Source organism: Oncorhynchus gorbuscha, linkage group LG12 (assembly GCF_021184085.1).
Source record: "Oncorhynchus gorbuscha isolate QuinsamMale2020 ecotype Even-year linkage group LG12, OgorEven_v1.0, whole genome shotgun sequence".
In the NCBI taxonomy this organism is placed as follows: Eukaryota; Metazoa; Chordata; class Actinopteri; order Salmoniformes; family Salmonidae; genus Oncorhynchus; species Oncorhynchus gorbuscha.
Window position 1 is genome coordinate 45,616,760 of NC_060184.1, and position 17,471 is coordinate 45,634,230.

A 17,471-nucleotide genomic window follows, 5' to 3' on the forward strand; every position below is an offset into this window, starting at 1 on the left:
CCTTGAAGCAGCGTTACCCATGCAGAGCAAGGGGAATAACTACTCCAAGTCTCAGAGTGAGTGACGTTTGAAACGCTATTAGCGCGCACCCCGCTAACTAGCTAGCCATTTCACATCGGTTACACCAGCCTTAGGTCATTAATATGGTCAAATCCAGAAACCATCATCTCGAAAACAAGATGTTTATTCTTTCAGTGAGATACGGAACCGTTCCGTATTTTATCTAACGGGTGGCATCCAGAAGTCTAAATATTCCTGTTACATTGCACAACCTTCAATGTTATGTCATAATTACGTAACATTCTGGCAAATTAGGCGGCCAAAACTGTTGCATATACACCGACTCTGCATGCAATGAACGCAAGAGAAGTGACAATTTCACCTGGTTAATATTGCCTGCTAACCTGGATTTATTTTAGATAAAAATATATACTTCTGTGTATTGATTTTGAGAAAGGCATTGATGTTTATGATTAGGTACACATTGGAGCAACGATACGCACCGCATCGATTATATGCAACGCAGAGAGAGAGTAAAAGTGCAATATGTGCTATGTAAGAAAGCTAACGTTTAAGTTCCTTGCTCAGAACATGAGAACATATGAAAGCTGGTGGTTCCTTTTAACATGAGTCTTCAATATTCCCAGGTAAGAAGTTTTAGATTGTAGTTATTATTAGGAATATTTCTCTCTATACCATTTGTATTTCATTAACCTTTGACTATTGGATGTTCTTATAGACACTTTAGTAGTGCCAGTGTAACACTATAGCTTCCGTCCCTCTCCTCGCTCCTACCTGGGCTCGAACCAGGAACACAACAGCCACCCTTGAAGCAGCGTTACCCATGCAGAGCAAGGGGAATAACTACTCCAAGTCTCAGAGTGAGTGACGTTTGAAACGCTATTAGCGCGCACCCCGCTAACTAGCTAGCCATTTCACATCGGTTACACCAGCCTTAGGTCATTAATATGGTCAAATCCAGAAACCATCATCTCGAAAACAAGATGTTTATTCTTTCAGTGAGATACGGAACCGTTCCGTATTTTATCTAACGGGTGGCATCCAGAAGTCTAAATATTCCTGTTACATTGCACAACCTTCAATGTTATGTCATAATTACGTAACATTCTGGCAAATTAGGCGGCCAAAACTGTTGCATATACACCGACTCTGCATGCAATGAACGCAAGAGAAGTGACAATTTCACCTGGTTAATATTGCCTGCTAACCTGGATTTATTTTAGATAAAAATATATACTTCTGTGTATTGATTTTGAGAAAGGCATTGATGTTTATGATTAGGTACACATTGGAGCAACGATACGCACCGCATCGATTATATGCAACGCAGGACACGCTAGATAAACTAGTAATATCATCAACCATGTGTAGTTAACTAGTGATTATGATTGATTGTTTTTTTATAAGATAAGTTTAATGCTAGCTAGCAACTTACCTTGGCTTACTGCATTCGAGTAACAGGCAGTCTCCTCGTGGAGTGCAATGAGAGGCAGGTGGATAGAGCGTTGGACTAGTTAACTGTAAGGTTGCAAGATTGAATCCCCCGAGCTGACAAGGTGAAAATCTGTCGTTCTGCCCATGAACGAGGCAGTTAACCCACCGTTCCTAGGTAATTGAAAATAAGAATGTGTTCTTAGATAAAGAAAAAGGTCAAATCGGTGTCCAAAAATACAGATTTCCGATGGTTATGAACTTGATATCGTCCCTAATTAATCGGCCATTCTGATTAATCGGTCGACCTCTAGTCTAAATGTCTCCTACATTCTGCCAGCTTTGCTCCTTACCCAGGCTCCGGTTGTGTGAAACCCCCTGGAGTAAGGAGGCCGGCTTAATTAAAGTATAATGAGAATTAGAGCGCCTTCATTTTAATACTGCCAAAAATAGTGAAGTTTGATTAGTTGAAGAAAAATGTGCCTCTGTTGGAAGTTCTCGGGAACATGCGCATTTGTATGTAGCTTCTCTGTGTTTGTCGATGTGTGATTGTCTCTAGTGTGCACCACGTAAAACGGTGTGCGTGCGTGTGGCTTAGTAGCAGGCGTAAAGATCTCTGTGTGTGTGGCCCGTTCAGCCAGGAATGTAGACTAACTAGGATCAGTGTGGTTGAGGGAGAGTTCAGGCGCACAGACAGGCAGATTGCTTCAGATTCCAGTCATTCCTGCATTTCCTCTTGCTGGCATCATGTACTACAGAGCTCAGAGGGCCATGCTGGGTTAATTACTCACAGTATACACACTCCTACTCAGAAAGATACAATACAGTACTTAGTCACTCACAAGCCTGGCTTAAGCCACCTCTCAAACAGAAAAGTAGGAGAGAATAGTTGTTTGCAAAAGTTAACTCTCACTATAGTACTACAACAAAATGTGTTGGATTAAAAACTCTCAACACTTTTCAGGAATAACTCTAGCTGCCCTTTTCAAACCATTTTGAACAGATTTCCAAGAACCAGAGTGAACAACTGTGACGTAGCGGGACACAGACATTATGCAAAAGGGTTCAGTGCTCAGAGCAAAACACTTTCATTGCAGTGTTCTTGCTACATTGAAGGATGAAAATATATGCTTTTTTTTGGGGGCACTGGTGGGGCTCAATGGTACAGGATTTATGGGTGGGCTCTATTGTGTGATCGCAGAAAATCATTGGCATATCTCCTGCCCATCTCATTAGTTGATGCTTATTATTCATTGACGCATATAAGCTACACTTAGCCAAAAATATAAACGCAACATGCAACAATTTCAAAGAATTCTGTTACACGTCATAATAGGAAATCAGTCAACTGAAATAAATGAATTAGGCCCTAAGCTATGGATTTCAAAAGTGGCAATACAGAGGGCCCTCTGGGTTAAATTGAGGACAACAAATACTTTGACATTAAAAATGTTTGTTACGATTCTATTGTCTGTGTATCTATTCATGGGGTGGTGTGGAATCCTTAATGCTGCACACCTATAAGGCCCGGCGAGCAAAGATATTTTGTCAGACCAAGCATTTCGTTAAGGCACGACTCACATCCACCTGAGACCGGTCAGTGTCAGGCAGGTCACTGCACTTGACCAATGAGGCCTAAGACCGACTTTAAATAGCCAAACCAACACACAGAGAAACAAAGCGCGTGAGAGAATGATGTCACATTGCGAGGCCACCATAAGTCCATGTCCCCCAATCCCTGTCTCTGTGTAGTTAGCTAGTGGTCCTAAGGCACATCATTCCTATCGGTGCACACCATCCGTGCACACAGATGCTCTCTGCTATCGCTAACACCAGTTTCCCGTCACCACCGCCATGGCCCATTGTTTACCTTGGTGGTGGTGACTGAGGGGCAGAGTGCAGGAGAAAAGTCATGAGATTTACAACAGATGTATACAAGTGCCCGTCTATGGTTGACACTGCCCTGAGAGGATTAATGAGCATTAGCATTACTATCAGGCTGGTTTCGGTGTCATCTGTTTACCGGGGGAAAAAAGGTACGACTTCTACGGGAGGGTTAGTCTGCGCACACGCACCACCCAGAATGCCTGCAGCAGTATCTCCCTAGGGCTTGCAGGGCTCTTAGCACCAAGACAGCCTCCCAGGCTGGATGTTCTCCACCCGACACCATCACTCAGCCTGTCTGGCTGCTCTGTGGTCTGGGGTGGGGGATTCATCCATCTCCGGAATAAATAAAAAACATCTCCAAATGGAAGGGCGGGGCAGGATGTGGGACCAGCTGGTCATCATCTCAGGCAAAGGAACCTGTTGAATGTGCTATTGCATTAGAGGAACCTCTACCTCTTTCACAATGCTTCTCCACTGGCTCCTCACTTCTGGTACCTTTCACATACTTGGCTCTTCTGAGAAGTGGGACACAGCTTTCGGATTGTGCACACACACACAATGAGGATGTTCGACTTTGATTTGACTTAAGGATTGGCCAGTGCAGACTTTTCTCTCAGCAGCAGTCTCAATGTCAGCCTTGAGAGATCCATAAAACCAAACTACATCAAAAGAAATGCAGACTAAAGGAAGAGTCCTTTGGTGTACTTTCCCATGCTTCTGGGAAACTTACTGCCTTGAGAGACAGACGGAGCCAGGTGAAGGGGGGAACTAATGTGGGTTTACCGCAGGGAGGACCAATGGCAGGTGTGATTTATCACCAGGCATGGCCTAGTTCAGCTAACAGAGTCACAGAGGCTGGAATAGAGGGGAAAATACAAATCTGTACAGCACTTTATGGAATCAGGATCTGCACAGTGTAGGCCTAGGCTAGGTCTCGAGATTCTGGCAGAGAACCACTTCTTATGCCTGGCCAGACATTAGGATATACTTTAATGCTGAACTTCTGGAGCTAAAAAAAAAAAGGGGGGGGAGGGGGGTTCTGTGTATTTTCAAGTGGAGCCCCTGTGGGCCATTAAAGATGATACTTTCTGGGAGAGGGCTAGGTTGGAAGTGGTTTCATTTTGAAGGCATGTTCCTCCTGAAATATTAAAGGGAAGATGTACACCTCCATTAGGTTAAAGGGTGGGAGATGGGATGAATGGATATGTGGTTGTTCGGATCTCACATCTGCAAACAAAACACAATGCTGATGTGTGAAAGACTGACTGCTCTTCGCTCAAACAAATGACTCGTATCGATAAAAGAAAAAGAATGGAAACGGTTACATGGCATTCAGTAATAGCAGAGCCAAGTGGACCCAAAGTCCATCCGGGTGCATTGTTTTCATGGTGTGAATTGTTTGTCAATGTTTCGCTATTAGGGATGTAACGATTCACCGATTCGCATCGGTCTCGATTCAAAATGTTTAAGATTTGACTATTGGTCCGCAGATCCCAAACGGATCCAAGTATAGCACGCATCAGTCAGAAATCGATTCGAAAGTTACAAATCGCAATTCACTAACCTTTTGCTCATGTTACTTTCTACCTTTAGACAATACATAATATTTTGTGACAACTGACGCTTCTGCTTCATCAATGTCGAACTAAGCATGTAACTGTATTGTCAGTCAATGATCTACGAGTCATTTTGCATGCCAAACAACCCAAGCAAATATCAGTAGCCTACTCAAACTGCCCCGACTTGATGCACTGCCCCACCCCGAAATATCAGCAGCTTACTCAAACTGCCCCGCTTCGCGCACTGTCCCACTTCGTCTTTGCAGCATGCAGCAAAGTGCCTTGTCCTTGCTTGCATGAAAAGGAAGAGCAGGTAAAGCTGTCCAAAAGCTTGGGGGATGAGCGATCCGCTTTACATGACCGGTTCATCTTCAATCATTGACAGAGACGATTGCCCATGAGAAGGTCTAATGACCCTCTGCTTCTCAGAGACACACGGGAGATAGAGGAGTGCTGAAACTGACTAATTCCATTCAGTGTTATTTGGTAAAACCACTGAGGAGCCCTACTTAGCAGCAACACAAAAGACGCATTAAGGAATAGTGAGGATTAAGCGTTGCGTAATGAGAAAACAGAGCTGGGGCTTGATGTTAAGGGCCCAGAACACATGGGCGTGAGTTGGAATTCCTGACTGCGCTCTCCAAGGGTCCTTCTAGGTTCTGTATAGTAAAGGGGTGTAATCATTATGCCTAGAATTAACACCCGCCACCTGCATTGGTGGGTCTATTTCACCAGCCACGTTGGCGGGTGGTCAGGGCTCCAGTTTGTGAATAAAAATAGTCAAGTATGATCACATTAATAGTAACAAATGCTGCAGTAGCTGTTTTCAAAGTATTTCCACAGTTTAGTTTCCTAGCTGGTAAATTAATTACACAAAATCAAAGAACTACGAATCCTATATACTGTCTGGCTGGGGGCTGTGCGCACGTGAAGAGCTGAGTGAAAAATACATTTTTAGAAGCGCTGGGCAAAGGCATAAAAGTTGTCTAATATACTTGAAACAAAGTGATACTTTGTCCTTGTTTCTTGGATATTTACATTGTTTTGTTCACTAGGCTAAGTTGTTTTTCTGTTTGAGTTTCAATTTCTCGTGAAGAGAAGCTTCTATTAATCAGACTCAACCTCACAGGAACAAAGTAATACATTTGACTAGTAATACATATGTTTTTAGAAACATTACAAAGCATGCTAATCCGTTTGGTGTAATTTTTGCAAAAAAAAATTGGGTGGCTGATGGACCAATAAGTACATTTTATGCCATGGTTGCAATAGTTTTGCATCCGAAACAGTTTATTCCAAATATAAAATTCAAGAGAGTTTCTATTGGACAAATTCAGGTATGTTCCTCCCCATTTCGCTTCCTTCTGTTTGGTTCTTCAACGGTAAACATTTCCGTAATGAATACACCCCAGAAGAGAGGTCTATGGAGGCAAGCCTCATTTTGTGCCAAGACACCCTGTGCATAGCGCTTTCTGTTTGAGCTGATAGGGTTGAACAACTTGATCCAACATGTAATTTGGTTCTTCCAGTGTAATACAATGCTGAATAATATTTCTAAAGAAAAAAACTTATCAGGAAAAACAACCTGGAACCCGGAGCCATTTGATAAAACATATATTTTTCCCATGCAATGCTTAACTGAAAAAGGCAATACTACAGCACACATAAGCTAGGGTTGCCAGGTGGGGCTCAAGAAACACACAGTGAGTCTAAGACCCTGTCAGGGCATCTGAATCTCCATCTGTTCACACTGTTAAACCCCCTTCCAAAACCTATACAGAAAATCTACCCCTCTAAACTCCACAGCACAAACCCCATTCTAGTACTAATTTGTCTCATTGCATAGTACATCCAATTTTCCTTCTGACTGTACAGAGAATATTAATGCCTCATGGGTTGTGTGTGCCAAATGTCATTGAGCATTGCTCAAGCAGACTTGGAAAAACTCAAGTTGACAGCTTTGGGTACAGACATTGGGTCTGTGTACAGAGCACTGGCTTTAGGTTTGCTGCAGAGTGGCCAATCTCCACAGTGACTTTTGTGAAGGTGGAGTGTGCCAATTATTGTCAATGAGAGCTGGAACACTTGGCGGTGCAATAACACCCACAATCTCTCCATTCGGTCACCACCGTAGGCTGTTAACAGGAGAGGTGTCTGTAGTAGTTGAAAAAGTAAAGGCAATTGAAATCATAACTGAAAAGATGGTTTTCTTTGGGGTAAATCCATTTGAATTCAATCGCTTTTTGACAGCATCCCTTAGGATTCAAACAAAACTTTCCATGCATGCTTCCCCAAAGAGGATGTCAGAAAGTGACTTTTTGGACCTGAATGTCAAAACTTTGAGGAGATAAAGGTGCTCAATGTTGACCCATTTTGCATACCCCACACTGGAAAAGATAAACAGTTGAGTTTGATATCATTTAAAAGCTTACAAACAACGTTGTCAAACTATTTTTATTTTTTTAAATAAAGAATTACATATTTTTTTACCTTTAAAGAGATTCTGCATTACTTTTGTATACTTTTTAGCCAGTAATTCTGAAAGTGGTGTTCATGAACAAAAAGTGGTTCCCAGAAATTGTGCACTACATCACATGCAGTATGTGCAGATATGTGCACCATGTCATTGCTCGCTCTCGCTCTGGTGTGTGTGCCTCTTGCTAGCTGTCACTCATATGGCGAAGGGCTCATTGGTTGAACTCTACTTGCTAGGGGGCTGGCCCACATGGGAGAAAATGGCGCAGCACAGTTTTCAGAAAAGTCGCTTTCAAACTAGGGATTTAGTGGCTAATTGAGGTAAAACAGTAATTCTGCTCATAGATTATGCATTTATGAACTACATATTGATACATCCTGCCCAATATGGATTTTTTTTTTTAAACATAGTAATCACCAAAGTTCTGGAGCATGTCTTTCACGTCAATGATCTAAAAACACATCAATTCAAAAACATAATATCCATATTCACATGCTGCATTTTAGACCCTTACTTCACATCATTTGGGGTTTTTGTGCTGTGCCAGGCCTCAGTTGAGACGCAACATGCTCTTGAACACAGGGGGGGGGGGGCGTTATTTCAAACATAGAATTCATGGAATGGACCTATCCCTTCAGACTAGGGTTTCCTTTAGCTGGTAACAGCCGAGCATACAGATAGAGCCTAATGTGTCAGACAAAGCGAGTGCTGCTCCTACAGCTTCTGTCCCTGTTGGAATGAAACGTGCTTTTATATGCCAATCATTGCGCAACAATTTTAAATTAAATTGTGTGTTAAAAACAGTTATGGTAACTGTAGAGAGCTAGAGAATGCCATGAATAGCCATCATAGCATGACAAGGAGATACCAAAAGAGATGAATGAGAGCTCACGATTCTATTATGGTTTGAGCATTCACCATTATTGCCATGTCGTCTCCACACGGCCTATTATGGGTCTGACCTCAGATGGCCCCCTCTCTCTCCGAAGCCTTTCTATAAATGCAGGCATGGGGACCATATGCTTTGTGTCTGCACGCAACACAGCCACCTGTTCTGTCACACCACATTTGTGTCTCTCGGCTAAATACAGTGCCGTGTTAGTGGTCCTGAGTGTATGCCTTCTGCCAGCCTCACGGTCCCCTGCACCGCCAGGCCCTCCCTTCAGTGACTGGGCCCAGTCATGCTGAGTCAAGCAGACCAGGCGATGCACCCTTAGATACAGCCCCCCACCTCAGCCTTGATCTGTGTCAGGAAACCCCAGTCAGCATCTGGCCGAACAAGCAGCCGGGTTGAATATTAAACAACTGGATGTCTGCGTGTGTTTTTGTGAGTCCTAGAACAACACTGAGCTGCTCCCCAACACCCTCCTCTCCCTTTATTTGTCTGTGTCCTTCCTCCAGTGAACATAGGGGCCTGAGCCAAGTCTCAGCCCGCTCAGCTTAGTCATAAACAGAGCTTTTTGGTCAAGTCGGCACAAACAGCCACACACACGGTCCCTCTCATCCCTGTTATGTCCATGTACAAAACTCAGACAAAAGGTGAGTGACATTTTAAGAGCGAGTGCAACTGAGGTCTTGGTTGACAAATCAGATTGTGTTTTTCACTGGATTAGATTGTGAACAATTGCATTCTCTCTGCTAACTTAAGTAATAAATGCAATTTACCTTACGTACTGGCGCTTGCATATCTTAATATAATGGCCTGGGACTCAGGGCATGACTCAAGTGGTAGACTGTCAACAGCCTAAGCAGAATAATTGGGCCTAGAAGTGACTACTTACACAGGTATTCAAACTCTCTAGAGATTCTTGTGGACCTGCACACTTCAGTAGACTTTGCCATCTAAGCGTAGCTTCTTATGACCTTGGGTTTGTCGACACGACAGAAGAACTACTGGTGACTGTGCCACTCTCCCCACCACCACCTAGCCATGTCTGAGAGCCTGTCTCAGCATTTCTGAGCAGCAACACATCTCTGATGAACTTGATGTCCATTATCTTGCACAGCCATTTCCTTATCCCATAGCAGAACAATGAACACAGCGGCATAATGAGGCGAAAGTCAGGTAACTCTTACGTCCCAGTGCTCTGGTGTAAATGAGTGTTGGAAGCTGGAGGGGAACATAATGCACAGCCAGATAACCATCCTGCTCCCCTAAAAATAAACATGAGGGGCATGCCAGCAGAGCTTATGTCATTTGTCATGTAGGAGGAGTAGTGTGAAAAGGTTTCCAATCCCACCGGCCTGTGCCGTTACTGCGGGCAATGTAGTGCAGGCCAGCGGACTCCTTTCATCCGCTGAGTCCATCTGCTCATTTGATATCATGCAGCATATGCCCACTCCACTCTGAAGCAGGAGCCTCCTCTGCTTGACTCCACACAGCAAGCATCCAAGGAAGGCAGAGACCCGTTTCTCCTCTGATTCCTATTCTCTACTGTTATCAATGTGCTGTCAGCTGCTCTGAACAGCCAGCCTGATGGTACACACCTCAGAGTGTTGGGCTCCTCTAAAAACACTTTGATGACACATGCATGGGGATTAACTATTGACAAGAATAAGAGGACATAAAGGTAGCATCATACCTTCCCGCGTATACAGTCTTAGCCCCCAGAATATGAAAGTAGCCACAACACTCACCCAATATGGTGTTTGGAATTTTAAGTAAAGGCTTTTAAACCCCTTTCTAAATAAACAGTATGTTGTTCCTACGTGACGGGATTAGTTAGTTAATATTCTCAGTTAATTATACTGATGTTGCCAGATGTTTATAGCAGGCAAAGTAAATCAAAACATCAGCCACCTGTTCCATGGGGGTTGCTTGCGGTTGCATGCATTGATAAAGTGGAGATCATTCCGCTAGCCTTGATTTGACCATGCATAATGGTTTGGATAGCCAGGATAGGCCACAATGTGCTAATGAAAATCACTGGTTGCTTACCTTGGGTAGTTCTCGGAGTTGGTTAGCGTCGAGGAGAAGCTCCTCCAGACTGCGGCTGTAGCGAAATATCTCGTCGGGGACATTTTGCAAATTACAATGTCGCTTGTCCACCGACTCGACGTGGCGGTTACAACGCCACAAAGGGATACACTTCAGCATGTCCGGTCACCGTTATCGATTTGGTTGCCGGCGTTACTCAGCACTCCGCATCGGAGAGAGAAACGGGGAAAGGTTGTGGGAGGGATAGGAAAATGTATACAAATATCGACGTGACAGATGAGTGGGACTGTCGAAATCCCGCTGCTCCCGCGTCGAACCAAAAGGGGGAGGCCAAATCCAGTTAAAACCAGGGACACAGAAATCATTCGTCTCGTCAATTGATATCCAAAATTGAGTCTTTTGTTGGCTCTCAGCGACTTAAATCCAACATAAATGTGATAATTACATTTTTTTTTTAAAAAATACGATTATTAGCTTCCGTGTTTGGAGTCAATGTCTCATTACAATTATATACGGTTTGCTAATAATCTAAAAAAAAAAACAGGCACTTTAAAACAAACTAACGTTCTCATTTCCATAGTTCTGACAATGCAGTCCAGCCACCATTAACGTTAGCTACTAGTACTAGACGGTTTGCTATTTGATACAAGGAAGCTGGCCTGTCTAGCAAGATGGCTAGCTTACTAAGCAAATATTATACGGTTATACGGTTCCCCGTTACAAATGTGTGTTATGTTGCTCAATGCGAGGATGCTGATCGGTAAAATATGACAGGCTGTTGCATTATCGGAAATAGTCCCATGTAGGCACACTGAATGGCCTCTCGAAGTTACGTCTGGAGGGATGGAACTCGTCTGCTGTATTGTGTCGCTAACGTTACTAGCTTGTGAGCACTCGTGCCTCTTTAGGCTACGGATACAAACCAAATTCGAAACCAATTCAAAAGCTGTCTGCACTGAAAACAATAACCATAAGTCGTGACACGTGTAAAGCAACAACTATTGAACCCACAATATCAACAATTGAATGATTTTCCCTCCCTCCTTGAGCCAGGCCGGTGGGGTGTGTGAGGCTGGGCAGGGCTAAACTGGAGGTTACCACTGCTTTTGTGACTTAGCTGTGCACGACTGGGATGCCACGAAAAACAAGTCCGAGATGTTTGGATTTTTGACTGCTTATATTAGCGAACATTGAAGAAATCCTCTGTCGCAAAATATTCCGCTCGGGAGTTTCCTCACTCAGACCGGGTTGTGTGGCGATATAAGAATGTGGTGGCGATCGCTGACCACTGACTCCTCCCTATTGATGTTGGAGGTGGGTGCGCTCGATTTTACAACTGACACCTCGCTCATCTCACACGCATGCCTAGTGCCTACTCAGAATTTCCTTCATATTTTGCTAGAATGAATAGACATCCAAATCAAATTTGCTAGAATGAATAGAGATGATATCGGCCTTAGTTTTTTGGAGGACAACTACTGCCCGACATTGATAGGACTGCACACGCCGGTCAGCGCAACCACACATATCCAGGAAAATAAAATCAAGTGCATCAATTTTGTCCTTCTCCCTCCCCCGGCAAACACCCAAGCTGCAAATAGGTAATAGCGACCCCAAGGGGCTAGGAGGTATTCAATATAACTTTTAGAAGAGGGTTGGCTTTATTCTGGTTTTATTTTGGAATGGCTCTTTAATGCTGGCACAATGTGTCAATAATAATACTGAAGAGGGCTGTGTTTCTCACTCAAACACCCACATGCGCCGCCCCCGTCCATTAAAACAATTGCATTTTCTATTTCAAACACATTATCAAGTTCACCCCCCCCCAAAAAAAAAGAGAGAAGAATGAAACCCGTCGCACAACTTCTGAGCGAATATTGCATCAACCGGAGTCCTGTGTGTCCAGACCTGTGTGGTCACAGCTCACCCGAGGGTCGCGTCAGCCTGGCCAGGTTGGCTTTATGTTAAAGATTGAAAAAGCTCTACTTTTGTTGCTTAATAAATTGCCCCATCTAGCGGCAATGAAAGCGAAGTAGACAGACTGCACAGACGAATTCAGCAAATGCGTAATGTTACTGACAGTTGTGGCTGATTTGCATGATGTGTTGTTGTCTCTACCTTCTTGCCCTTTGTGCTGTTGTCTGTGCCAAATAATGTTTGTACCATGTTGTGCTGCTGCCATGTTGTGTTGCTACCATGCTGTTGTCATGTGTTGCTGCCATGTTGTTGTCTCAGGTCTCTCTTTATGTAGTGTTGTCTCTTGTCGTGATGTGTGTTTTGTCCTATGGTTTTATTTTATTTTTAATTCCAGCCCCCGTCCCTACAGGAGGCCTTTTGCCGTTTGGTAGGCCGTCATTGTAAATAAGAATTTGTTCTTAATTGACTTGCCTAGTTAAAAAAGGTCACATAACATTTTTTAAATACAAATTAGGTAGTCCCTGGAATGCATTTTTAATTAACAGGTAGGCCTTGTTAAAGGTTAATTGGTGGAATTTCATCCTTCTTAATGCGCTTGAGCTAATCAGTTGTGTTGTGACAAGGTAGGGGTGGTATACAGAAGGTAGCCCTATTTGGTAAAAGACCAAGTCCATATTATGGCAAGAACAACTCAAAAAATCAAAGAGAAACAACAGTCCATCATTACTTTAAGACATGAAGGAACATTTCAAGAACATTTAATGTTTCTTCAAGTGCAGTCGCAAAAACCATCAAGCGCTATGATGAAACTGGCTCTCATGAGGATCGCCACAGGACAGGAAGACCCAGTGTTACCTCTGCTGCAGAGGATAAGTTCATTAGAGATACCAGACTCAGAAATTGCAGCCCAAATAAATGCTTCACAGAGTTCAAGCAACAGACACATCTCAACATCAACTGTTCAGAGGAGACTGCGTGAATCAGGCCTTCATGGTCAAATTGCTGCAAAGAAACCCCTACATCAAGGACCCCAATAATAAGGAGATACTTGCTTCTTAACATGAGCAATGGACATTAGACTGGTGGAAATCTGTCCTTTGGTCTGATGAGTCAAAATGTGAGATTTTTGGTTCCAACCGCTGTCTTTGTGAGACGTGGAGTATGCATGGTTCCCACCGTGAAGCATGGAGGAGGAGGTGTGATGGTGTGGGGGTGTTTTGCTGGTAACACTGTCTGTGATTTATTTAGAATTCAAGGCAATCTTAACCTGCATGGCTACTACAGCATTCTGCAGCAATACGCCATCCCATCTGGTTTGCACTTAGTGGGATGATCATTTGTTTTTCAACAGGAAAATGACCAAACACACCTCCAGGCTGTGTAAGGGCTATTTGACCAAGAAGGAGAGTGATGGAGTGCTGCATCAGATGACCTGGCATCCACAATCACCCAACCTCAATCCAATTGAGATGGTTTGGGATGAGTTGGACCGCAGAGTGAAGGAAAAGTAGCCAACAAGTGCTCAGCATATGTGGGAACTCCTTCAAGACTGTTGGAAAAGCATTTCAGGTGAAGCTGGAATGCCAAGAGTGTGCAATCATGGTAGACAGTTACCAACACGTTTTCAGGCATAATTTGCAGATATATGATCAAGCTACGACCAATAAATTATTTAACCTTGAAAAAAAGAGCCTCCAGAATCTACAGACAGATGTCACGTAAAATAGGCTTAAAACTGTGGGAATTTCATACATACAAATAACTTTAGAGGTTATATTCCCATGTACTAAATAAAAATAATAATGTTTTGCGTTATATGCAGTAGGAGCGAATGTGCCTACTATGGTCTTGCACATATGGTCTTGCTCTATGGTCTAGCTCTAGCCAACAGCTGGTAGATACAGTGTGGGTTGGGTACATACAAACTGTACCTAGGTTTCCATCCAATTGGCGACAGATTTTCATGCGAATATTCTAAAATCTTCATAAAGAAAAGGTGCGTATCTTCCCAAATTATCTGTTGGCATTTATTAAATAATATGGAATCACCCTGTTTCAATCAATCAATAAAATTGTATTTGTCAATTGTGCCGAATACAACAGGTGTAGAGCCCTTTCCCAACAATGCAGAGTTAAAAACTATGAACAAAGGAAATAATAACACAATACAATAACAATAACAAGGCTATATACAAGGAGTCCCGGTATGGAGTCAAGGTGTAGGGAGGGGTATGGAGTCAATGTGCAGGGGTATGGAGTCAATGTGCAGGGGTACGAGGTAGTTGAGGTAATTGGAGGTAATACTGCATGTACATGTAGGTAAGGGTAAAAGTAACTAGGCAACCAGGATAGATGATTAACAGAGTAGCACAGTGTTGGTAGTTGAGGTAATATGTACATGTAGGTAGGTGTAAAGTTACTAGGCAATCAGGATAGATAATAAACAGAGTAGCAGCAGCGTATGTGAAGAGCATGAAAGAGTGTGAAATTGTTTTTGTGTGTGTGAGCGTATTGGAGTGTCAGTGTAGTATGTGTGGGTGTGTGGGTAGTGTCCAGTGAGTGTGCATAGAGCAAGTGCAAGAGAGCCAGTGAAAAAAAAAATATATATATATGTCCGGGTAGCCATTTGATGAACTGTTTAGCATTCTTATGGCTTGGAGGTAGAAGCTGTTCAGGAGCCTTTTGTTCTCAGACTTGGTGCTCCGGTACCGCTTGCCGTGTGGTTGCAGAGAGAACAGTCTATGACTTAGGTGTCTGGAGTCTAACCATTTTTAGGGACCTCTGACACCACCTGGATGGCAGGGAGCTCGGCCCCAGTGCCAAGCATTTCGCTACACCCGCAATAACATCTGCTAAATATGTGTATGCGACCAATATACATGTATATACTGTATTTATTTATTTGATGTACTGGGCTGTACGCACTACCCTCTGTAACGTCTTACGGTCGGATGCCAAGTAGTTGCCATACCACAAGGTGATGGAGCCAGTCAAGATGCTTTCAATGTTGCAGCTGTAGAACTTTGAGTGTCTGAGGGCCCATGACCAATATCTTTAGCCTCCTTAGGGGGAAGAGGCATTGTCGTACCCTCTTCACGACTGTGTTGGTGTGTTTGGACCATGACATGTCCTTAGTGATGAGGACACTGAGGAACTTGAAGCTCACGACCCGCTCCACTCCAGCTCTGTCGATGTGAATGGGGGCATGCTTGACCCTCCTGTAGTACACAATCAGCTCCTTTGTCTTGTTTCCGTTGAAGGATACTTTGTTGTCCTGGCACCATATTGCCAGGTCTCTAAACTCTCTAAACTCTATAGGCTGTTGTTGTAGTTGGTGATCAGGACTTCTACCGTCATTTACATTTACATTTAAGTCATTTAGCAGACGCTCTTATCCAGAGCGACTTACAGTCATGTCTTCGGCAAACTTAATAATGGTGTTGGGGTCGTGCACGGCCATGCAGTTGATGGTGAACAGGAAGTACAGGAGGGGACTAAGCACGCACCCCTGAGGGACCCCGTGTTGAGGGTCAGCGTAGCGGAAGTGTTGTTACCTACCCTCACCACCCGGGGGCGGCCCGTCAGGATGTACAGGATCCAGTTGCAGAGGGATGTGTTCAGTCCCATGGAACGCTGAGCTGTAGTCAATGAACAGCATTCTCAGGTAGGTGTTCCTTTTGTCCAGGTGGGAAAGGGCAGTGTGGCATGCAATATAATTGCATCTCCTGTGGATCCGTTGGGGTGGTATGCTTTGGGATGATGGTGTTGATGTGAGTAATGACCAGCCTTTCAAAGCATTTCATGGCTACAGATGTGAGTGCTACAGGGCGATAAGTCATTTAGACTGGTTACCTTGTCATTCTTGGGCACAGGGGCTATGGTAGTCTGCTTGAAACATGTATGTATTACAGACTGGTTCAGGGAGAGATTGAAAATGTCAGTGAAGTCATTTACCAGCTGGTTAGTGCATGCTCTGAGTAAGCATTCTGGTAATCGGTCTGCTCCTGCAGCCTTATCAATGTTAACCTGTTTATAGGTCTTTATCACAACAGCTACGGAGATCGTCTAGTCCGTAGAGGTACTTCTCAAAGTGTTAGCAAGCCCAAACACTCGCAAAACACTGTTTTTCAATCTGAGTGTACCTTGTCTCTGCATCACTCTTTGCTGGTTAGCATTTTACCACATATTTCACAGTTCCTTGCATTGTGGCTTGTTTTAGCTCTGCCATGTCCTTGACTCGCACACTTTTCCTCCCAGTAGCCCTCTCTCGTCCTAGCGGAGCTGCTACATGCTGTATTAGCTTGTGCTGCGGTTCCCCCGTCTGCAAGCTAATATGCCTAGCAACATCATGTTGTATCTTCTTGTATTCAAGTTAACCGGAGTTGTACAAGTATAGTGCATTGAGCTGGAATCTCCTGCTCTCCGCCTGCTGTGCGTGGGCTGCACGTCCCCTGTGGTCACGTGGCCTCCGATACAATACGCCACATCCCCCTTATCAAGACATGCCTTTCCCATATAAGATAAAACGAGAACAATTCTCTATAAATCCTGGATACAATTCTTTGCATAGTGAACGCTGCATTTATAACACTAGTGACGCAAGCCTACCAGACGAGCCAAATGCCTTTCATATTTGCTTCGAGAGCACCAGCTGTTCTGGATAACTGTGTAATAACGTTCTCGGTAGCCGATGTGAGCAAGACCTTTAAACAGGTCAACATTCACAAAGCTGCGGGGCCAGATGGATTGCCAAGACATGTACTCAAAGCATGCTCTGGCAGTGAACTGGCAGTGTGGTGGCAATACAACAACCTCTCCCTCAATTTGAGCAAGACTAAGGAGCTGATCATGGACTACAGGAAAATACGAGCTGAACAGGCCCCCATTAACATCAACGGAGCTGTAGTGGAGCGGGTCGAGAGTTTCAAGTTCCTTCATCAAGTTTGCGGACGACACAACAGTGGTAGGCTTGATTACCAACAACGACGAGACGGCCTACAGGGAGGAGGTGAGGGCCCTCGGAGTGTGGTGTCAGGAAAATAACCTCACACTCAACGTCAACAAAACTAAGGAGATGATTGTGGACTTTAGGAAACAGCAGAGGGAACACCCCCCTATCCACATCGATGGAACAGTAGTGGAGAGGGTAGTAAGTTTTAAGTTCCTCGGCATACACATCACAGACAAACTGAATTGGTCCACTCACACAGACAGCATTGTGAAGAAGGCGCAGCAGCGCCTC

At 43.9% G+C, this 17,471-nt stretch overlaps 1 protein-coding gene across 14 annotated transcripts in view; it reads right to left on the minus strand.

Annotated features, from left to right (window-relative positions):
* Positions 1 to 11,594, minus strand: part of LOC123991056 (protein scribble homolog) — a 122,887-nt gene extending 111,293 nt beyond the window's left edge. For 5 of the 14 annotated variants that reach the window (XM_046292203.1, XM_046292211.1, XM_046292208.1 and 2 more), the window contains exon 1: positions 10,313 to 11,592. In XM_046292203.1, coding sequence (XP_046148159.1) covers positions 10,313 to 10,471 — 159 coding nt within the window. In that variant the 5' untranslated portion in view covers positions 10,472 to 11,592. Of the gene's footprint in view, positions 1 to 10,312 lie in introns of all 14 variants that reach the window. The other 9 variants (XM_046292205.1, XM_046292204.1, XM_046292209.1 and 6 more) reach the window with 4 other exon arrangements.
* Between the last annotated feature and the right edge of the window lie 5,877 nt (positions 11,595 to 17,471).